Source organism: Musca vetustissima, unplaced genomic scaffold, assembly GCF_032173495.1.
Source record: "Musca vetustissima isolate MV318-11 ecotype Yass unplaced genomic scaffold, APGP_CSIRO_Mvet_v1 utg22774, whole genome shotgun sequence".
Classification (NCBI taxonomy): Eukaryota; Metazoa; Arthropoda; class Insecta; order Diptera; family Muscidae; genus Musca; species Musca vetustissima.
Window position 1 is genome coordinate 92,204 of NW_026887114.1, and position 22,574 is coordinate 114,777.

General features: G+C 35.0%; 5 protein-coding genes across 5 annotated transcripts; 2 read left to right on the forward strand and 3 right to left on the reverse strand.

The window, feature by feature from the left end:
• The first annotated feature begins 731 nt into the window (after positions 1-731).
• Positions 732-3,852, forward strand: LOC133334680 (sodium channel protein Nach). Its single transcript, XM_061543012.1, has 8 exons — positions 732-897; positions 1,043-1,169; positions 1,230-1,514; positions 1,578-1,665; positions 2,845-2,930; positions 2,993-3,361; positions 3,542-3,645; positions 3,710-3,852. Exons 1-8 carry the CDS (start codon positions 732-734, stop codon positions 3,850-3,852), a joined length of 1,368 nt encoding a protein of 455 aa, XP_061398996.1.
• A 1,338-nt stretch (positions 3,853-5,190) lies between these two features.
• Positions 5,191-5,613, reverse strand: LOC133334681 (uncharacterized). The gene has a single exon (XM_061543013.1). The coding sequence runs from the start codon at positions 5,611-5,613 to the stop codon at positions 5,191-5,193; it is 423 nt and encodes a 140-aa protein (XP_061398997.1).
• Positions 5,614-7,285: 1,672 nt separating this feature from the next.
• On the forward strand, positions 7,286-9,437 carry LOC133334682 (uncharacterized). Its single transcript, XM_061543014.1, has 3 exons — positions 7,286-7,513; positions 7,576-7,756; positions 8,533-9,437. The coding sequence occupies exons 1-3, from the start codon at positions 7,289-7,291 to the stop codon at positions 9,435-9,437; spliced, it is 1,311 nt and encodes a 436-aa protein (XP_061398998.1). The 5' UTR covers positions 7,286-7,288.
• Positions 9,438-10,127: 690 nt separating this feature from the next.
• LOC133334683 (uncharacterized) lies at positions 10,128-13,924 on the reverse strand (the record flags this gene model as incomplete). Its single annotated transcript, XM_061543015.1, has 4 exons — positions 13,709-13,924; positions 11,177-11,321; positions 10,832-11,106; positions 10,128-10,772 (listed from the first exon to the last, which is right to left on the reverse strand). Coding segments are annotated over exons 1-4 (1,281 nt in total), but the record flags the coding sequence as incomplete, so codon positions are not given.
• A 754-nt stretch (positions 13,925-14,678) lies between these two features.
• LOC133334684 (uncharacterized) lies at positions 14,679-17,721 on the reverse strand. The gene is made up of 4 exons (XM_061543016.1): positions 17,527-17,721; positions 17,048-17,473; positions 16,380-16,993; positions 14,679-14,748 (listed from the first exon to the last, which is right to left on the reverse strand). The coding sequence occupies exons 1-4, from the start codon at positions 17,719-17,721 to the stop codon at positions 14,679-14,681; spliced, it is 1,305 nt and encodes a 434-aa protein (XP_061399000.1).
• Positions 17,722-22,574: the final 4,853 nt, after the last annotated feature.

Sequence of the window (22,574 nt, forward strand, 5' to 3'; positions counted from 1 at the left end):
TTTACATAATGTTGCCCCATTGTACGAAGCAACTCTATTTCTGACAAAATAAAAATTTTAGTATAGGTTGCAGAATGACATGATTATGGATCCAATTTCATTTTATTGGTCCTTCAAAAACGTCTGTTAGGATTCATCTGTTGTATATACCCAAAGTGGTATCATATAGTCGGCCCCGTCAGACTTTACTACTTTCCTTACTTACTTATTTTCAAGCACCGTTCCAACTGTGTATATTTATTAGAATATTTTCATAGACCATACCATGCGTGTACATTTTAAAGAATATTTTTAATCATTACCACAAGTGTGGATTAAAAATATATTTTTTAAAGGCCATTCCAGCCATTTAAAATAATATTTTATTTAATAAAATTTTATGTTTAAATTTTATATTGTTTTATTTTATTTCAATTGATATATTTACAACATTATTTCTTTATTTTTTTAAAATGGCTCATTTATCCCCTACCATAATATGTTCGACGTGAGAATTATACCAAATGTTCAACACATTCTGTCTGCCAGATAAACAATCTCGAAGAGGATAATTACATCTGTTATATAACATGACCCTTCGATTATCTCGTAATCAACATTAATTATCTACCAAAGTGTCCCACAGGTCAGAGGTGAAATATAATGCAGTCCTTTCGAATCATTGTCAGTTGTTTGTCAGTCTCATAAAGTAAAAGATATACAAACGGGAAAAGTATTCTTCGTTAACAGCCATGATTCGTTTACGTGATGTGGCTAAAGAATATTTGGAAAACTCCACATTGCATGGAGCACGTTTCATTGTGGATAAGGAGCTATCCTGGATTGAGAAATTATTTTGGGTTATGTGTTTGGTCGCCTCGTGGTTTGCCTCATGGAAGCTGATAAAGGTGTCATTGGGTAAGAAGATTTTAACCAAGACAAAATGGTGGATATGTTTAAGGACAAACAAAATTTAAAAACTTGAGGAATCTATCCTAAAAAATAATTCGGTTCTCTAAAATAAAAATTTTAAATCCCCCAATTTTTGAAAAAAAAATGTTAGATGCCTTTGAAAACAATTCCATTAGTTTTGGTGTCGAGTCCAGTTATCGTGATTGGGAGACCAACTTTCCAGCCATTGTGGTGTGTGAATCCAAGAATATGGATCGCATACAAGAAGTTGCAGAACAGTAAGTCCAATTTTTTACTATGTATTTCGAACAAAATCTAAATAAAATGGTTTCCCTCAGACTTTGGGGTGCTGATCACGATTTCACTTTGGAGGAGGTCTTGAGTGAAATTGCCTTCTTTCGTGGCGAATCGTATCACACAGTGCATGAGTGTGGCGGTGAAGAACCTTCAGAGAATTGTTTCTATAGCAATTTCTCATATTATGCCCAGTTGGTGCGGAGCAGTTGTGAGAATACCATCAAAAATTGTATGTGGAACAATAAACCATTTCAGTGTTGTAAATTTTTCCATCGCATGGAAACCGAGTTGGGACTGTGCTATGCCATTAATTCACTGCAGGCTGGGTAAGCTATATAAGCTTGAGTCTTTCTCAGATTTTCGATTTCAATAAATTATTTTTTCAACAGAAATAATGGTGGTCCGAAACTGAATATGTGGTCGAATCGTTATACTGGACCCGGGAATCTAAAATTAGATATACACACAGAGGCAGTGGTAAGTAAAAGTAAAATGCTGTAGATAAAATTTTAGGACTCTAAGCGTAGATTTTTAAAACAAAAATTATATATTTTATGTAGGAATAGAGGAATATATAGAATATTTTTTCGAGGATCTATAAAAGTCGTGGTTTTTAAAGAATATTTTTGAAAAGGTCCCATCAATAAAGGCGTCGATTTTTTAAAGAATATTTTTTCAAGGACCAATGTAGACGTGAATGTTCTATATAATATTTTTTCAAAGGATCAATGTAGGCGTGTATTTTTAAGGAATACTTTTTCATATACCAGCACAAGGCGTGGACTTCTAAGGAATATTTTTTCATAGACCAGCACAAGGCGTGGCCTTCTTAGGAATAGTTTTCCAATGACCTGAACATTGCATGGATTTTTAAGGAATAGTTTTTCAAGGACCTGTACAAGGCGTGGCCTTTAAGGAATATTTTTTCGTAGACCAGCACAAGGCGTGTATTTTTAAGAAATAGTTTTTCAAGGACCTTAATTTTTAGGGAATAGTTTTTCAAGGACCTGAAAAAGGCGTGGCTTTTTAAATAATAGTTTTTTTAAGGAGTCCACCTGGCGTGGATTTTTAGGGGTTTCAACAAACGTAATAAACATACTTTAAATCCAGGACTCAAAACCATTTAGAAAAACGACTAAAAAGTATGAATTTTCAAAGACCAAATTCTGAAGGACTATCTGGCCTCTAGGCATGTATTTTTTAAGAATAAATTCTGAAGGACAATGTGGTCTCTAGGCTTCGATTTTTAAACAATAATATCTGAAGGACTATCAGACCTCTAGGATCGGATTTTTAAAGAATATTTTCTAATGGACTATCAGCTCCAAAAGCGTGGATTTTTAAAGAATATTTTCTAAAGTACTATCAGCTACATAGGCGTGGATTTTTAAAGAATATTTTCTAAAGGACTATCAGCTACATAGGCGTGGATTTTTAAACATTATTTTCTAAAGGACTATCAGCTACATAGGCGTGGATTTTTAAACAATATTTTCTAAAGGACTATCAGCTATCTAGACTTGGATTTTTAAAGAATATTTTCTAAAGGACTATCAGCTATCTAGACTTGGATTTTTAAAGAATATTTTCTAAAGGACTATCAGCTATGTAGGTGTGGAAATTTTTCTAACGGACATTTTTTTAATTTTTTCATAGGTTTTCATTCTAGGCGAGGAAGAAGTTCCTACCTTGGTTACCCCAAAAACGGACTATCTCATAGTTAGTCCTTATATTTCTTTTGTGTAAGTTCCTTCACAACATTTTCCTCAAAATCACTTTAAAAATTCCCTCCTCCCCATTCCAGGCGTCACATTGCCAAACATGATATCCAAAATGACGAGGAGATTCGCGATACGAAAATCTCTCAACGCAATTGCCGTTTCAATGATGAAAATAATTTAGATGTTCATCGTTACTACAGCTATAGTGCCTGCACGGTGCAGTGCCGCAAGGATAGGCAGCTGGAATTGTGTAATTGTTCCAGTCACTTGGCTCCTAATACACCCAGTCATCAAATGTGCAATATGGACGGGTTGGAGTGTCTAAATCGTAATTATGAAGATTTATCGGTGATTATAGCGAAGTGGTCAAAGAGTCGTCGTGGTTTGGTGTGTGATTGTTTGCCATCGTGCACGGAAGTGGATATCACAACGGCGGTGGATAGTAAAGATAAGTAAGGAGGCTGATTGTTTTGTTTTGATTTGATTTTGTTTTAAGTGATGGTGCAAGGGAGCGTATGAAACAATTTGTAAATGCCTCAAGTATGTGGAATTAATTTAAATGTCCCTATATTACGCATACGCCACCTTTATTTTTTTAATTTTAAATTAATTAAAAAATCATTTGTTCTCAGTATTTACAGTCAAATTCCTTATTCAAAGGTAGAAATTGCCTTGGTGGAATTACCCACGGAACGTTATAAGCGAAATTTGGTGCGAGATAAATTGGATTTGGTTGGTAAGAGTCACGATGTTATGAAGAAATATAAACTATTCGTTTAACTTCCAAATTTTAATTTTAGTATCAATTGGCGGAACTACGGGCCTATTTGTAGGTGCCAGCCTGTTGAGTTTTGTGGAGATCTTATATTATGCCACTATACGCCCTTATGGAAGCATGATGGCCAAAAAGCGTATGCTACGGCAGCAAAGGCAACAGCAATGAGCGGCGAAACATTGTCTAAATTACCGAGATCTGGATGATTAAAAAAATATGACAGACAGGCCGTATTTAAGGAAGTCTAAGCTATCGGAAAACCAGTATAATGTAAAACCAATATTAATTATAAATAAAGAGAAGAGAAGATAACTGATAGTCCATTAGAGAATATAATATAGTCCTTTACAAAATATTATTTTTTTTTTAAGAATATTATCTATAGTCCTTTAGAAAATATTAATTAAAAATCCATGCCTAGATATAGACCTTTAGAAAATATCCACGCCTACGGAGCTGATAGTCCTTTAGAAAATATTCTTTAAAAATCCATGTCTAGATATAGACCTTTAGAAAATATTAATTAAAAATCCATGCCTAAATATGGACCTTTAGAAAATATCCACGCCTACGGAGCTGATAGTCCTTTAGAAAATATTCTTTAAAAATCCATGCCTAGATATGGACCTTTAGAAAATATTCTTTAAAAATCCATGCCTAGATATGGACCTTTAGAAAATATCCACGCCTACGGAGCTGATAGTCCATTAGAAAATATTTTTTAAAAAATCCACGCCTATGGAGCTGATAGTCCATTAGAAAATATTCTTTAAAAAATCCACGCCTATGGAGCTGATAGTCCTTTAGAAAATATTCTTTAAAAATCCACGCCTGCTGCACTGATAACAATCCATGCCTATAGACCAACTAGTCCTTCAGAGAGTCTTGAGACTAGTTGGTCTTTCAGAAAGTCTAGAGACCAGTTGGTCTTTCAGAGAGTCTAGAGACCAACTAGTCCTTCAGAGAGCCGTGAGACCAACTAGTCCTTCATCCCTTAAAAATATTTTTTAAACAATCAAGTCCTTGTATTGGTCCCTAAAAATATTCTCTAAAAAATCTACGCCTTGTTAAGGTTTCTAAAAAAAATATTCTTTAAAAAATCTGCGCCTTGTTAAGGTTTCTAAAAAAAAATATTCTTTAAAAAATCTGCGCCTTGTTAAGGTTTCTAAACAATTATTCTTTAAATAATCTACGCCTTGTATTGGTCCTTAAAAAGTATTCTTTAAAAAATCTGCGCCCTGTTTAGGTTTCTAAACAATTATTCTTTAAATAATCTACGCCTTGTATTGGTCCTTAAAAATATTCTTTAAAAAATCCACGCCTTGTATGGATCCTTTTCAAAAATATTCTCCACGCCTAAGGAGCTGATAATCCTTTACAAAATGTTCTTTAAAAATCCACGCCTAGATAGCTGATAGTCCTATTTAAAAAAAGAGTTATCCAGAAAAATATTATTTTTTTATTTTATTTACAAAAAAAAAAAAAAAAAAAAAACAATCACATTTGTTAAAAAGTCTCATCCTTCGTCGACATGTTCGCCACTGCTTCAATAACATCCTCCACACATTCTTCCATTAGCATTCGAAATTCTTCATTCTCCTCCATGTACTTCATCAATGGCGTTGTCCGCTCCACATTTTTATACTCTTCGGTGACAATTTCTTTGGGAACATTCAAAATAGTCGCAGTCAAGGCCCGGTAGACATAACCGAACAATTTAAACTCCTTATAAGATTCCAGGAAATCCGATTCACTTAGACCCCAACTCTCGCCACCATCATCGTCATTTGATGCCAAAATACTCTTAAATTGGTCCCAATAATATTTCAAATACTCCTCCTCGCATTCCATTCTCAAATTCATAAACAAAGGAAAGATGACATCAATTGCCGGGGGGCAATCGCGGCAGGTTTGAAAATCTACAAACATGGCGGAAGCATCTGGGTCTTCCGAATTTAAAAATATATTTCCACCCCATGTGCCACGATGACACACCACATTCCGATATTTTGGCGATGGGTTTACCATAAAATACACACTCTTTATTGATAAATTCCTGTGAGACCTCTTCTTGATATTTTGGATGTTGTTTTGCAATTTCTAATACGGTTTTAAGACCGGTTGTAAGCCAGCGTATTTCTGGATGTAAGGTAATTTTTTGAGGCAATCGTAAAAATGATCTTCAATTGCTTTATCGTAAAGTTCATAGAGTAAGCTGGAGGCATGCATTGCCGCCAGTTCTCTGAGTATGGCAAATATTTAAGATTCTTCAAGAGTCTCCCTGTTGTTCAGGGAAAGATAACCCAACTCTTCGAGATCTTGCAATACCAGAAGTTGTAAGGAACATAAATATACCTTAAGACACCATGGTTGAGGGGGTGGAAAGGAGAAAGGAAAAATGAATAAAAAGAATCCACGCCTTGTTTAGGTCTCTTAAAAATATTCTTAAAAAAAAAATCCACGCCTTGTTTAGAGCTCGAAAAAAATTATTTAAAAAATCCACGCCTTGTTTAGAGCTCAAAAAAAAAAAAAAATCCACGCCTTGTTTAGGTCTCTAAAATATATTCTTAAAAAAAAATCCACGCCTTTTTTAGGTCTCTAAAAAATATTCTTAAAAAAATTCACGCCTTGTTTAGGCCTCTAAAAATATTCTTAAAAAAATCCACGCCTTGTTTAGGTCTCTAAAAATATTCTTAAAAAAATCCACGCCTTGTGTTGGTCCATGAAAAAATATTATTCTAAAACCACGCCTTGTATCGGCCCTTAAAAAAATATTTTTTTCTTAGATTCTTTATTATTCCCCATAATGAAGAACTACCTTCCATAATTTACTACTTAACGACCTTGCCATTCATTATCAATGAAATATGATGCCGCTGTTTTGTAACAAATGCTGATAATTGACTTCGCTTTCAGATAAATATTTGCACAATTATTTTGTTGTGGCAGAATGCAACGTTTCCAACTTCTACACGACGTCAAAGAATATTCAGTAGTTGTTGTCGAATGAAAGCGACAACAAAAAAATTTTATCAGCATAATTTCTTTTGAAATTTAAAATAAAAAACTAAAGCCAAACAATCACCTCGAATGAGTCAATTTTTTTTTGTGGATTGGGTTATTAATTTCAAAGATATTACCGAATTTATAGGGCGTGTATTGATACGAAAGCCAGTGTAGAAATGTATGTTGCTGCATACACTTGAGTAAATGATGATGATTAGATTAAATAGCAAACAAAAAATTAAAAATAAAATCGAAAATAAAAAAACACGGCGCAGAACGCAACTAACGAAAAGCGCGAGGTGTAAATAAGTGTGGGCCAAAGAAAGCCGTTCGCAAGTGCATGCCGGTCAGTGGATATTAACAAGTCGCAAAGAATAGAACAGGCAAACAATATTTGAAAACAACAACAACTACAAAATTTCATAACAACAAAAACAACATCAAAGTGTCAACAAAGAAAATTGTAACAACAACAATTTTTCAATTTTCGAAATAAATTTGGATACCGGCCAGAAAATAATAATAAACAACAACACCCCCTAAGCAAAACATAAACAAACAAAATTTGAAAAAAAAGTGTTCGCATGTTATGGCAACAATGTTAAATGACAATCTGGCAACTGTCATCAATGGCAAACAGTGCCGGCAAATTTTACAAAAATATAACGACGAACATGAATCGGATTTGAAATTGCTAAGTTTTAACGTAACCCCAGCGGAAGAGGTGAAAGGTTTTTTGGGCGAATATTTTCACCTGAATTTGCTTTGTACTGAAATAGCTGAAGCAGAAGCAGCAGAAGATGAGGTGAATGAGGATGGAGAGGTGAGTTTTACAACCATTTATAAAATGTGTAGCATACTTTAAGGCGTTTTTGTAATTTATAGTCAACAGAAGAAAATGCTGAGGCAGAGGAAAATAACAACTCTGAGGACGATTTTCTTGGCAAGAGTTTGAAGTTTTTTGTAAAGAAACTTCCCCTGGTGCATGAGCTGCACGAAAAAGTTATTATCTTTCAGAAAGAGAGTCGTCTGTACAGCTCGCTGCTGATGGAATTGCAGGAATATTGTAAGTATCGATCATTTTCAAGGATCCACAAGTCGTGGATTTTTTAAAGAATATTTTTTGAGAGACCTAAACAAGGCGTGGATTTTTTAAAGAATATTTTTTGAGAGACCTAAACAAGGCGTGGATTTTTTAAAGAATATTATTTGAGAGACCTAAACAAGGCGTGGATATTTTAAAGAATTTTTTTTGAGAGACCTAAACAAGGCGTGGATTTTTTAAAGAATATTTTTTGAGAGACCTAAACAAGGCGTGGATTTTTTAAAGAATATTTTTTGAGAGACCTAAACAAGGCGTGGATTTTTTAAAGAATATTTTTTGAGAGACCTAAACAAGGCGTGGATTTTTTAAAGAATATTTTTTGAGAGACCTAAACAAGGCGTGGATTTTTTAAAGAATATTTTTTGAGAGACCTAAACAAGGCGTGGATTTTTTAAAGAACACTTGAGAATATTTTTTTCGAGACCTAAACAAGGCGTGGATTTTTTAAAGAATATTTTTTGAGAGACCTAAACAAGGCGTGGATTTTTTAAAGAATATTTTTTGAGAGACCTAAACAAGGCGTGGATTTTTTAAAGAATATTTTTTGAGAGACCTAAACAAGGCGTGGATTTTTTAAAGAATATTTTTTGAGAGACCTAAACAAGGCGTGGATTTTTTAAAGAATATTTTTTGAGAGACCTAAACAAGGCGTGGATTTTTTAAAGAATATTTTTTTTTCAAGCCTACCGACCCTGGAACTATTTATTATTTATTAATTTTCCCTTTCTCCTTTCCAGCTCCCCAACCATGGTGCCCCAAGGTATATTTATGTTCCTCACAACTTCTGGTCTTGGAAGATCTCGAAGAGTTGGGTTATCATTCCCTGAACAACAGGGATACCTTGGAGGAATCTGAAATATTTGCCATACTCAGAGGACTGGCGGCAATGCATGCTTCCAGCTTACTCTATGAACTTTACGATAAGACCATCGAAGATAATTTTTATGATTGCCTCAAAGAAATTACCGTTCATCCAGAAATACCCTGGTTTACAACCGGCCTTAAAACCATATTAGAAATTGCAAAGCAACATCCAAAATATCAAGAAGAGGTCTCACAGGAATTTATCGACAAAGAGTTGCCATATCATTTGAAATCTGTGTATTTTATGGTAAACCCTTCGCCAAAATATCGCAACGTGGTGTGTCATCGTGACACCTGGGGTGGTAATATATTTCTAAATTCGGAAGACCCAGATGGCTCCGCCATGTTTGTGGATTTTCAAACCTGCCGCTATTGCCCACCGGTGATTGATGTGATCTTCACCCTCTTCATGAATTTGAATAAAGAGGAGAGAATGGAACGCGAGGAGGAATATTTGAGATATTACTGGGATCAATTCAAAGGTATTCTGGCATCAAATGACGATGATGGTGGCGAGAGTTGGGGTCTAAGTGAAGAGGATTTCTTGGAATCTTATAAGGAGTTTAAATTATTCGGTTATGTCTACCGGGCCTTGGCTGTGACCATTTTAAAAGTTCCCAAAGAAATTGTCACCGAAGAGTATAAAAATGTGGAGCGAACAACGCCTTTGATGGAATATATGGAGGAGAATGAGGAATTCCGCATGCTAATGGAAGAATGTGTGGAGGATGTTATTGAAGCAGTGGTGGACATGACGACGAAGGATGAGACGTTCTAACAGATGTGAATTTTTTGTAAATAAATTAAAACAATAAAACAAATTTTAATAAAAATCGATTTTTTATAGCCTTGGATTTTTTAAAGAAGATTTTCTAAAGGACTATCATAGGCGTGGATTTTTTAAAGAAGATTTTCTAAAGGACTATTATAGGCGTGGATTTGTTAAAGCAGATTTTCTAAAGGACTATCATAGGCGTGGATTTTTTAAAGAAGATTTTCTAAAGGACTATCATAGGCGTGGATTTTTTAAAGAAGATTTTCTAAAGGACTATCATAGGCGTGGATTTTTTAAAGAAGATTTTCTAAAGGACTATCATAGGCGTGGATTTTTTAAAGAAGATTTTCTAAAGGATTATCAGAGGCGTGGATTTTTTAAAGAAGATTTTCTAAAGGACTATCATAGGCGTGGATTTTTTAAAGAAGATTTTCTAAAGGACTATCATAGGCGTGGATTTTTTAAAAAAAATATTTTCTAAGGGACTATCATAGGCGTGGATTTTTTAAAGAATATTTTCTAAAGGACTATCATAGGCGTTAATTTTTTAAAGAATATTTTCTAAAGGACTATCATAGGCATGGATTTTTTAAGGATATTTTCTAAAGGACAATCATAGGCGTGGACTTTTTAAAGAGTATTTTCTAAAGGACTCAATTTTTTATAAAATTTTCTAATACTTTATTTATTATAAAAATATTCATTTAAAACCAACTCCATCATATCATCAATACATTCCAGCATATATTCCCGAAAATCTGCATCAATTTTGACCAATTCCAATACTTCATCTGTCCTATCGACATTTGTATAACGATGAAAATCATCTGGGCGATTTAGTTTCATATCCCGCAAATAATCTCCGGGAACACGTAAAATTGTTGCCGCTATACAATTATACAGCGCTCCAAATAATGCCAAATCTTTCAAAGACTTCTCAAATTCTTCATAGGTCATAAAATCGCTGGCCTTCAAGGACATTTTGGATAATTCTTCCTGAAATTGTTGATAATATACCGCGTAGCATTCTCTTTCAATTTGTTTACGTTCCGAAGGTTTAATGTTCATATAGAGGGTCATAAGGACATCTATGGCTGCTGGAGAATAACGACATAGCTGGAAATCTACAAATGCTGCTCCCTTTTCATAGGGATTCTCTTTGGCAAAGAAAACATTGCCACCCCAGACATCACGATGACAAAAGACATTGTAATATTTAGAGGAGGGATTAACCATATCGTAGACTGTATCCAAAATTGAGGGTAGACGATTTTTAATGAACTCCTGTAAAGGTTCGGTTTGGTAGTTCGGGTGCTTAAGGGTCACAGCCAAGGTTGCCTGAAATTAAAAATATATTTTTTACAATATTATTATTTTAATTCACTTGATGTACCCACCTTTATACCCGCCGTATACCACACAACTTTGGGATTAACTGTCACCTCATAGAGCACATCCTTTAGTTCCTCACCAATTTTAATTTTGTTCTTTTGTTCATAGCCCACACTGCAGGCATGCATACTGGCCAGACCCTTCAGTATGGAGCAGATTTGTGGTTTATTTAGGAACACAGAAGAATCTTTCATGGGTTCATAACCCAAGTCAACTATGTTTTGCATGACAAAGAGATCGGGCTTCACTAGATAACACTGGGCACACCAAATATTGGGAGCTGGAAATGAAATTAAAAATAAAAATTAACATTGCTTCAAATTTTGAAATATGGTTTTATGGTTCCTTACTCAGCTTCTTAAGCTCATTTAGTAGTCTTTGGTATAGGGTAGCCTCCTTTTTCAGCATGCCGGAACGTTCAATAAAATCTGACATATCAGGGTTCTGATATGGTTTGGTTTTTACAAATAGTCGAATGTGAGTGAAATCATTGTCCTGAAATCATTTAAAGGATCTTAATTAGACGTGGAGTGCTAAAAATTATTTTTTCAAGGACCAACGCAGGTCTTTATCTTTAAGGATCCACGAGCGTGAAAGTTTTAAATACTATTTTTTAAGGATCAATACAAGGGGTGGATTTTTAAATAATATTTTCCGAGGTCCTATAAAATGAGCGGATTTTTTAAAAAATATTTTAAGGACCATTATGGGCGTGGATTTTTAAGGACCAATATAGGCATAGATTTTTTTAAAGAATATTTTTCTAGAGCGGATTTTTTAGAGTGGATTTTTTAAAAAATATTTTTGAAAAGGCCTTAGACAAGGCCTGGATTTTTCAAAGAATATTTTTGAAGGACCAATGCAAGGCGTGGATTTTTTACACAATATTTTTTCAAGGACCAATAAAAGCCGTGGATTTTTTAAAGAATATTTTTTCAAGGACCAATAAAAGGCGTGGATTTTTTAAAGAATATTTTTTCAAGGACCAATAAAAGGCGTGGATTTTTTAAAGAATATTTTTTCAAGGACCAATAAAAGGCGTGGATTTTTTAAAGAATATTTTTTCAAGGACCAATAAAAGGCGTGGATTTTTTAAAGAATATTTTTTCAAGGACCAATAAAAGGCGTGGATTTTTTAAAGAATATTTTTTCAAGGACCAATAAAAGGCGTGGATTTTTTAAAGAATATTTTTTCAAGGACCAATAAAAGGCGTGGATTTTTTAAAGAATATTTTTTCAAGGACCAATAAAAGGCGTGGATTTTTTAAAGAATATTTTTTCAAGGACCAATAAAAGGCGTGGATTTTTTAAAGAATATTTTTTCAAGGACCAATAAAAGGCGTGGATTTTTTAAAGAATATTTTTTCAAGGACCAATAAAAGGCGTGGATTTTTTAAAGAATAGTTTTGTAAAGGCCTTAAACAAGGCGTGGATTTTTTAAAGAATAGTTTTGTAAAGGCCTTAAACAAGGCGTGGATTTTTTAAAGAATATTTTTTGTAAAGGCCTGGATTTTTTTAAACAAGGACCAATAAAAGGCGTGGATTTTTTAAAGAATATTTTTGTAAAGGCCTTAAACAAGGCGTGGATTTTTTAAAGAATATTTTTTCAAGGACCAATAAAAGGCGTGGATTTTTTAAAGAATATTTTTTCAAACCAATAAAAGGCGTGGATTTTTTAAAGAATATTTTTTCAAGGAAAAGGCCTTCAAGGACCAATAAAAGGCGTGGATTTTTTAAAGAATATTTTTGAAAAGGCCTTAGGCAAGGCGTGGATTTTTTAAATAATATTTTTGAAAAGGCCTTAGGTAAGGCGTGGATTTTTTAAATAATATTTTTGAAAAGGCCTTACGCAAGGCGTGGATTTTTTAAATAATATTTTTGAAAAGGCCTTACGCAAGGCGTGGATTTTTTAAAGAATATTTTTGAAAAGGCCTCAGACAAGGCGTGGCCTCAGACAAGGCGTGGAGACAAAGCGCAGATTTTTAAAGATCATTTTTTCAAGGAGTGGATTTTTTAAAGAATGTTTTTTCAAAGCGTAGATTTTTAAGTTTTTTAAGGCCTTAGACAAGATTTGATTTACAAAGACTATTTTTTAAAACTTTAGTCAATATGTATTTTTAGAAAGTTATTTTCCAAGATCCAAAACAGGCGTGGATTTATAAAAAAATGGTCATTCAAGATCAGCAATAGGAGGATTTACAATTTTTTTTTTTCGAAATGCACAACAGGCGCGGGTTAAAAAAATATTTTTAAAAAGTATTTTTTCAAGGACCTCTATTTAATAGGACAGGATATTTTCCAGCACCTTTATTTAGTAGGACAGGATGTTTTCAGGGAGCTTTTTTTAGTAGATATATTTTATGCGAATTTTCCACCCTAAAACTGTAATTTCGTTCTTCTTGAATTGATAGCAGTAGATGGATCTTAAGAACATTCTTCCTAAACTTCTTCAGAAACTATTTTGAAAACACAGGAGTACATTGCTGATAGTCCTCCTTAAAATCAGGTTATAAAACTGATCCTTCTTCAGAAAATATCCAAGCTATATAAGCTTGGGTATTTTCTGATTAGGAAATATTGATTAGGAAATATTCTTAAACAAACCCCGCCTACAGAACTAATAGCCGTTTTTAAGAATATGATCTTACCAAGGCCTCGCCAAAACATTATTAAAGAAACACAATTAAAGACTTATATTTCTTAACAGACTAATCTTTAAAAATCCACGTCTTAAGACCTTAAAGTCATTCTTCAGAAAATATTTTTTAAAACTCCGCGCCCATTGAGCATATGATCTTTTAGAAAATAGTGTATAAAAATACGACCTTTTAGAGCTTATTGCCTTTTCGGATTTTTTTATAATATTATGTTATTTTACTTACCCCCTCCTTTTGATATTTCAAATGTAGATGAAAATATTCTCCCAAATATCCGATAGTACTTAATTCAGGAACAATTTCATATTCCTTTAGCACACCCTTGATGTCGCCCTGTTCTTTCAGTATTTTCTCCAATATTTGTTCACATTCTTCCCGTGTTACCAGATCATCACGACTATGGCGTTCGATTAATTCTTTATTATTCTGTTGATCATTCATTACGATTTGAATTAATGAATTAATTAATTTGAAATAAATACAACAAACATGTGATAACAACGGCAACGGAACAAGCGATACAGCGATCTACTTCGTCGGAATATTAAAATACAACTGAGCGGTTAACTATTATCGAAGCGAAATGATGAGATACGCGAAAAGTGAGTCAGTTGTGAAGACTTATCAAGCGAATGGAGGGTATACTAAGTTTTATATAGGGTTTGTATTCGATCGGCAAATTGTTATGTGTTTATATTAAAAATATGAATCTGAATCTACGTAGTATTCTGTGGAATGTTAAGGTGTTCATAATTTAGAAGCAGAAGATTTTGAAAAAAATCATTCTATATTATATATACGAGGAATAGGGTCGCCTTAATTCTTATATGGCAAGATGTATCATAACTCATTTTTAGAAAAAGGTAAAATTTTGTGTCGAACCTCTATAAATAAAATTTACAAACTTCAAACATCTGTAGTGAGTTTTCACTTCGTATAACACTCGTATTACAGTCTCTATTCTCTTCAGTCTGGCTGGGAGATAATAGGGCGAGTATGATAATATAATTAAAAAATATTCTTTAAAAAATGCCGTTTATAGTTAAGCCTATATTCGATTGATTAGATAGTGTTCTGTAGACGACAACAGCGCCTGGCCAACAGGTATAATTCTGACAAGGTAATGTTTTTTTCGGATTATTTTATAACTAAAATTGTAATTGACAGATAGTCTAAACAAATACGTAGATTATGTTTACCATAGCATACACGTGAAATTTACCTGTCGGGTAATTACCAGAGATTGTAGAAGTTCGACAGTCTGGCTGGGAGATAATATAGCGAGTATGATAATTTAATTAAACAAATATTCTTTAAAAAATCCACGCCTTGTATGAAATATATTCTTTAAAAAATCCACGCCTTGTATGAAATATATTCTTTAAAAATCCACGCCTTGTCTAAGGCGTTTTCAAAAATATTCTTTAAAAATCCACGCCTTGTCTAAGGCGTTTTCAAAAATATTCTTTAAAAATCCACGCCTTGTCTAAGGCGTTTTCAAAAATATTCTTTAAAAATCCACGCCTTGTCTAAGGCGTTATCAAAAATATTCTTTAAAAATCCACGCCTTGTCTAAGGCGTTTTCAAAAATATTCTTTAAAAATCCACGCCTTGTCTAAGGCGTTTTCAAAAATATTCTTTAAAAATCCACGCCTTGTCTAAGGCGTTTTCAAAAATATTCTTTAAAAATCCACGCCTTGTCTAAGGCGTTTTCAAAAATATTCTTTAAAAATCCACGCCTTGTCTAAGGCGTTTTCAAAAATATTCTTTAAAAATCCACGCCTTGTCTAAGGCGTTTTCAAAAATATTCTTTAAAAATCCACGCCTTGTCTAAGGCGTTTTCAAAAATATTCTTTAAAAATCCACGCCTTGTCTAAGGCGTTTTCAAAAATATTCTTTAAAAATCCACGCCTTGTCTAAGGCGTTTTCAAAAATATTCTTTAAAAATCCACGCCTTGTCTAAGGCGTTTTCAAAAATATTCTTTAAAAATCCACGCCTTGTCTAAGGCGTTTTCAAAAATATTCTTTAAAAATCCACGCCTTGTCTAAGGCGTTTTCAAAAATATTCTTTTCCACGCCTTGTCTAAGGCGTTTTCAAAAATATTCTTTAAAAATCCACGCCTTGTCTAAGGCGTTTTCAAAAATATTCTTTAAAAATCCACGCCTTGTCTAAGGCGTTTTCAAAAATATTCTTTAAAAATCCACGCCTTGTCTAAGGCGTTTTCAAAAATATTCTTTAAAAATCCACGCCTTGTCTAAGGCGTTTTCAAAAATATTCTTTAAAAATCCACGCCTTGTCTAAGGCGTTTTCAAAAATATTCTTTAAAAATCCACGCCTTGTCTAAGGCGTTTTCAAAAATATTCTTTAAAAATCCACGCCTTGTCTAAGGCGTTTTCAAAAATATTCTTTAAAAATCCACGCCTTGTCTAAGGCGTTTTCAAAAATATTCTTTAAAAATCCACGCCTTGTCTAAGGCGTTTTCAAAAATATTCTTTAAAAATCCACGCCTTGTCTAAGGCGTTTTCAAAAATATTCTTTAAAAATCCACGCCTTGTCTAAGGCGTTTTCAAAAATATTCTTCAAAAATCCACGCCTTGTCTAAGGCCTTTTCAAAAATATTCTTCAAAAATCCACGCCTTGTCTAAGGCCTTTTCAAAAATATTCTTTAAAAATCCACGCCTCGTCTAAGGCCTTTTCAAAAATATTCTTTAAAAATCCACGCCTGGTCTAAGGCCTTTTCAAAAATATTTTTTAAAAATCCACGCCTTGTCTAAGGCCTTGAAATTTTTTTCTTTAAAAATTTACGCCTTGAAACAAAGTTTGAATGATTTCTAATTTTATTTTAAATGTTGATTTTATTTGGCCTTAAAATTAAAATATTCCATTATCTCTTGCACCGGGAACAATATCTTCTCCACATAGGTCGGATCTAGTTTCGAAACCCTCTCAAACATTTCCGTACGCTCACTATTCATGTACTCGTCAAATTTTTTAGGCTCCGTGGCCCGCATGTGGGAGGCCCAACCTTTGGGTAAATTAAACAATGGCACACAAATGGCTCTCAAAGTTAACACCGGCAATAAAGCTTTACGGCAATCTTCATCGAATTCCTGCTGCGGTATTAAATCCTCCGGTAGATCCAACTGCTTTAATTCCTCCTTCAAAGTGCTGTAATAATATTTCAAAAGTTCAGGTACTTCTTTGTCCCTACGTTCGGAAGTTTCAAAATTATTATAAAGGAAATTCAAAACATCAATGGCCGGTGGACTGTAACGGGTTAATTGAAAATCAACAATACGACATTCGAGGGGTTCGTTGGTATCTGGGTTAAATTTCCAAAAGATGTTACTATTCCAGGAATCACGATGACAGAGAACATTGCGAAGAGTCGTGGAGGCATTGGCAAATTGTTCCATATCGAGAAATAGTTGATAGAGTTTTCCGTTAATGAATTCTTGGGCCTCGGGGTATTGGTACTTGGGGTGTATTTGGGCTAAATACAGGGCGGCCTGAAAATAAATTAGAATTTGAAAGGGATAATTTTGAGATATTAAATTGCTTACCTTGATGCCCGTGATATACCATTCATTCTTTGCGGTCAGCTGCATTTCAATGAGAACATCTTGGAATTTCTCACCAATATTAATGGACTCCTTGGTCTCCCATGCCAAGCTGGCCGCATGAAATCGGGCCAATAATTGCACACACAATTGCAAATGTTTGGTGGTGTAAATATCCGCGGGCGATAATTGCTGGAAACCTTTTTCAGGTAGCGAAAAATCTTCCAAAACTAAAATATCAGAACGTACCAAATACGACTTGGGAAATAAATCCGACGAAGCATAGCGTTGCAGATTTGGTAAAATATCAGCATAGATTCGAGATTCCTTGCGAAAGAAACCCTTACGTTCACATTCATCGCGATAAACCTCATTGGTGACGGGTATACTTTTTACAAAGAATTTTAGGGTTCGGAGAGCATTCGAATTCTGGGAGGGGGAGAGAGAAAATTAAGTATTTTTTTTTTTAATTTTGAACTCACTTTTTCCCTAATATCCACATGCAGTTTATAGTATTCGCCCATAAAGCCCACCAAATCGCCGGAGGGTTTCACAACTTGATATGACAGCAATTCAAAATCATTGTCACCGAGCAAATTTAAACAATTCTTAATAATTGTCAAACAATCGTTTTTGTTTAAAATTTCCACAGTTAGGCTTTGCGTGCTTTCTGCCATGATCACGTTCCCACTCGATACTGAATTGCAAATTCTCATTCACTTCGCCTCATAACTGGCATTCTTTGCGATTTTTTTAATTTGTTTACTAAAAAACAAAATTTTATTCTCCCAAAAATAAATTGTTTAGATTTGAGTATGAGAGAGAGAAAGAGTCCCTCTCTCCCCACTTAAATAGATAATTTGAATATCAACTAGTAGTCACTTTAAATTATGATAACTTGTTTAGGTAATAACATGTACAGTGGGCATAAAAGTGAAAACGAAGAAGTCCAATAAGAATATTTTTTTTAATTAATATCAGAGACGTAAATTTTTTAGAGAATATTTTTGAAAAGCCGTTATCAATGCGTGGCGTAGGGGATGATAGATACCAAGCAACGGTTCTGATTGGCTTTAACATGACGAAGTCCAGGCTTACCTTGGTCTCTCTTTCATCTCAATTGTGGATACTGTCCTCCCCGCGGTGCCACCTGGGGAGCTATTTTCATCACCCGATGAAATAGTGAGCTAATATGTGCCGCGAGTTCACCCATAAGAACTATAAAAAAATTGGTTGAGGCGTCGGGTTAGTTGCCCATTCTCGGAAAACCCAATCTAATATGAAAAAGCAAAGAAAAAGAAAACCAAAACCCCCTAATGTTGACGACCCCCGCAAACGTATTAAGGACCACGATCTGCGAATCTGTACTAGGAATGTGCGCACGTTGTAAAGAACAGGCGCAGCATAATAATAGCATAATAGCTGCCATGAAACGAGACATGAATTTGGCTGCGGATTTATGGTTAGCAGGAGAATAAAAGACCTCTTCTCCAGATTCACTCCAGTAGATGAGCGAATTGCTACAATCCGTATAAAAGCGTTGTTCTTCTACATCAGTCTCATTTGCGCCCATGGTCCGACCGAAGATAAAGATGAACAGACCAAAGACATATTTACGAGCGCCTAGAATCAGCATATGACCGTTGCCCTGGCCATGACATAAAAATTCTGTAGGAGATTTTAATGCAAAAGTCGGGAGGGAAAATATCGTTGGCCCCACCGTCGGAAAATTCAGCCTTCATGAAGAAACACCCGATAACGGCATGAGGTTGATTGTCTTTGCGGCAGCAAAAAAAAAAAAAAACATAGCAGCACCAGATTCAAGCATCTCGATATACACAAGGCCACCTGGATCTCTTCTGATCAAGCAACGAGAAATCAAATTGATCATGTTGTGATAGACGGAAGGCATTCATCCAATGCGTTAGACGTCCGATCGATCAGAGGAGCGAATATCGATTCGGACCATTACTTTGTGGCAGCCAAGGTACGCACCTGTCTTAATGTAGCAGCAAAGGTGCGATCTAACACAACACGGAAACTCGACGTCGAAAAGCTGCAAACACAACAAATAGCCGAGGCCTACTCCGCTCAACTTACCCAGCTGCTTGAAGAAATCACTTCTTGTCCCGATAATAGTATAGAAGCACAATGGCAATGAATTGCCCACTCCCTACAAACTGAAGCAAAAGCCACACTTGGGTACCAAAAACCACCACCAAGAAACCCATGGTACGATAAGGAGTGTCGTAATGTTACTGATGTGAAAAACGCAGCGTATAGGGCAACCCTGCAGACAAGAAAAACGTGAGCGTGAGCAAATCGAGATGTACAGGAGTCAGAATGAATTGCGGAAATTCTAGCAACGAATAAAACACCAAACCGAAGGTTTTGGTGCAGGCACATCCTCCTGTAGAGATGAAGAAGGAAACCTGATGACAGATACAGACAGCATGTTGAGGATCTGGAAGGAGCATTTCGAAAAGCTTCTGGTGGTATAGAGTGTGCACCGCCTAGCCAAGATGAGGTCATAAAATCAATTAATCGGCTCAAGAACAATAAAGCAGCAGGTGCCGATGGGTTACCAGCCGAACTATTCAAGACTGGTGGCCAGATGCTGGTCAGCAGCATGCACCAGCTGATTAGCACAATTTGGCTAGAGGAATGCATGCCAAATGAATGCAACCTCAGCATCCTGTGTCCCGTGCACAAAAAGGAGAGGAATAAGTCTCCTTCCCATTGCATACAAAGTGTTATCCAGTGTGCTGTGTGAACGACTGAAGCTAATGGTCAATGACATCATTCGACCATACCAATGCGGCTTCAGACCTGGCAAATCCACCATTGACCAGATTTTCACTCTGTGCCAAATCCTGGAAAAGACCCACGAAGAACACATCGAACATACCACATTTTCGTCGACTATAAAGCTGCATTCGACAGCCCTATCCGTTCAGAGGTGTTTAAAGCCATGTCTACGTTCGGCATTCCTACAAAATTAATACGGCTATGCAGGATAGCTTTAAGTGACACAAGGTCAGCAGTTAAAGTAGGAAAGGACCTATCGGAGCCCTTCAATACCGAACGAGTATTCAGACAAGGTGACAGTTTGTCGTGTGATCTTTTTAACATCCTGCTGGAAAAGGTCATACGAGACGCAAAGGTGAACAGAATTGGCACTCTGTACACCAAACAACACATTTTACTCGCCTACGCCGATGACATCGACATAATGGGTCGAACATTGCGAGCGGTAACATCCACCTTTGAACAAATTGAAGAGGAGTCTGCCAAAGTTGGTCTGGCAGTAAACGGCGAGAAGACCAAGCTGATGGTAATAACAGCAAGACGTCCAGTAGACTCGGACAAACTGTGGAACTTGAGAACTACAGCTTCGAGGCAGTCAAAGACTTTATATACCTTTGTACCGCCATAAATAAAACGAATAATATCAGTTTTGAAATTCGGTGAAGGATTGTGATGGCCAACCGATGCTACTATGGTCTAAGTAAGCAGTTTAGAAACAAGGCCACCTCCCGCCAGACCAAACTCACACTCTACAAGACGCTGATACTACCCGTGCTATTATATGGATCTGAAGCATGGTTACTTGCGTAAGCAAATAAGGCAGCTCTTGGGGTGTTTGAAAGAAAAATTCTCTGGAAGATCTACGGCCGATCTGCGTCGGTGAATATCGGTGTCGAATGAACCATGCGCTTTAAAATTTATACCCGGACATCGACATAGTCAGTCGTATTGAGCTGCAGCGATTACGGTGGCTAGACCATGTTGTGCGAATGAAAGAGAATGCCCCAGCTCAAAAGGCATATAAAAGCGAGCCTACTGATGGTTCCCGTAGAAGGGGAAGGCGACGAATTAGATTGGTGGATTTGCGCACAAGACCGACGCGCTTGGAAATCTTTTTTAAGCTCGGCTTATGGAACAACCGTTCTGTAACAAGCCCGCTAAGTAAGTACTTTACCAATGCGTAGACTTTTTAAAGAATATTTTTGAAAAGCCCTCAGACAAGGCGTGGATTTTTTAAAGAATATTTTTGAAAAGGATCCATACAAGGCGTGGATTTTTTAAAGAATATTTTTGAAAAGGATCCATACAAGGCGTGGATTTTTTAAAGAATATTTTTGAAAAGGATCCATACAAGGCGTGGATTTTTTAAAGAATATTTTTGAAAAGGATCCATACAAGGCGTGGATTTTTTAAAGAATATTTTTGAAAAGGATCCATACAAGGCGTGGCATTTTTAAAGAATATTTTTGAAAAGGATCCATACAAGGCGTGGATTTTTTAAAGAATATTTTTGAAAAGGATCCATACAAGGCGTGGATTTTTTAAAGAATATTTTTGAAAAGGATCCATACAAGGCGTGGATTTTTTAAAGAATATTTTTGAAAAGGATCCATACAAGGCGTGGATTTTTTAAAGAATATTTTTGAAAAGGATCCATACAAGGCGTGGATTTTTTAAAGAATATTTTTGAAAAGGATCCATACAAGGCGTGGATTTTTTAAAGAATATTTTTGAAAAGGATCCATACAAGGCGTGGATTTTTTAAAGAATATTTTTGAAAAGGATCCATACAAGGCGTGGATTTTTTAAAGAATATTTTTGAAAAGGATCCATACAAGGCGTGGATTTTTTAAAGAATATTTTTGAAAAGGATCCATACAAGGCGTGGATTTTTTAAAGAATATTTTTGAAAAGGATCCATACAAGGCGTGGATTTTTTAAAGAATATTTTTGAAAAGGATCCATACAAGGCGTGGATTTTTTAAAGAATATTTTTGAAAAGGATCCATACAAGGCGTGGATTTTTTAAAGAATATTTTTGAAAAGGATCCATACAAGGCGTGGATTTTTTAAAGAATATTTTTGAAAAGGATCCATACAAGGCGTGGATTTTTTAAAGAATATTTTTGAAAAGGATCCATACAAGGCGTGGATTTTTTAAAGAATATTTTTGAAAAGGATCGATACAAGGCGTGGATTTTTTAAAGAATATTTTTGAAAAGGATCCATACAAGGCGTGGATTTTTTAAAGAATATTTTTGAAAAGGATCCAGGATCCATACAAGGCGTGGATTTTTTAAAGAATATTTTTGAAAAGGATCCATACAAGGCGTGGATTTTTTAAAGAATATTTTTGAAAAGGATCCATACAAGGCGTGGATTTTTTAAAGAATATTTTTGAAAAGGATCCATACAAGGCGTGGATTTTTTAAAGAATATTTTTGAAAAGGATCCATACAAGGCGTGGATTTTTTAAAGAATATTTTTGAAAAGGATCCATACAAGGCGTGGATTTTTTAAAGAATATTTTTGAAAAGCATCCATACAAGGCGTGGATTTTTTAAAGAATATTTTTGAAAAGCATCCATACAAGGCGTGGATTTTTTAAAGAATATTTTTGAAAAGCATCCATACAAGGCGTGGATTTTTTAAAGAATATTTAATATAATTTTTTTAAATCAAACCCATTATAAAACGTTATATTCAATTTGATTTTTTCGTT

What these genes read in the sequence shown, in the direction of transcription:
- LOC133334680 (XM_061543012.1), top strand. Translation starts at nt 732, where the DNA reads ATGATTCGTTTACGTGATGTGGCTAAAGAATATTTGGAAAACTCCACA. An exon ending in GCTGATAAAGGTGTCATTGG is followed by an intron (nt 898 to 1,042) that starts GTAAGAAGATTT and finishes AAAAAATGTTAG; the next exon opens with ATGCCTTTGAAAACAATTCC. An exon ending in AGTCCTTATATTTCTTTTGT is followed by an intron (nt 2,931 to 2,992) that starts GTAAGTTCCTTC and finishes TCCCCATTCCAG; the next exon opens with GCGTCACATTGCCAAACATG.
- LOC133334681 (XM_061543013.1), bottom strand. Translation starts at nt 5,613, where the DNA reads ATGTTTGTAGATTTTCAAACCTGCCGCGATTGCCCCCCGGCAATTGAT.
- LOC133334684 (XM_061543016.1), bottom strand. Translation starts at nt 17,721, where the DNA reads ATGGCAGAAAGCACGCAAAGCCTAACTGTGGAAATTTTAAACAAAAAC. An exon ending in GGTATATCACGGGCATCAAG is followed by an intron (nt 16,994 to 17,047) that starts GTAAGCAATTTA and finishes ATTTATTTTCAG; the next exon opens with GCCGCCCTGTATTTAGCCCA. An exon ending in GAGAAGATATTGTTCCCGGT is followed by an intron (nt 14,749 to 16,379) that starts GCAAGAGATAAT and finishes ATTATCTCCCAG; the next exon opens with CCAGACTGTCGAACTTCTAC.
- LOC133334682 (XM_061543014.1), top strand. Translation starts at nt 7,289, where the DNA reads ATGTTAAATGACAATCTGGCAACTGTCATCAATGGCAAACAGTGCCGG. An exon ending in AGGTGAATGAGGATGGAGAG is followed by an intron (nt 7,514 to 7,575) that starts GTGAGTTTTACA and finishes TGTAATTTATAG; the next exon opens with TCAACAGAAGAAAATGCTGA. An exon ending in GATGGAATTGCAGGAATATT is followed by an intron (nt 7,757 to 8,532) that starts GTAAGTATCGAT and finishes TCTCCTTTCCAG; the next exon opens with CTCCCCAACCATGGTGCCCC.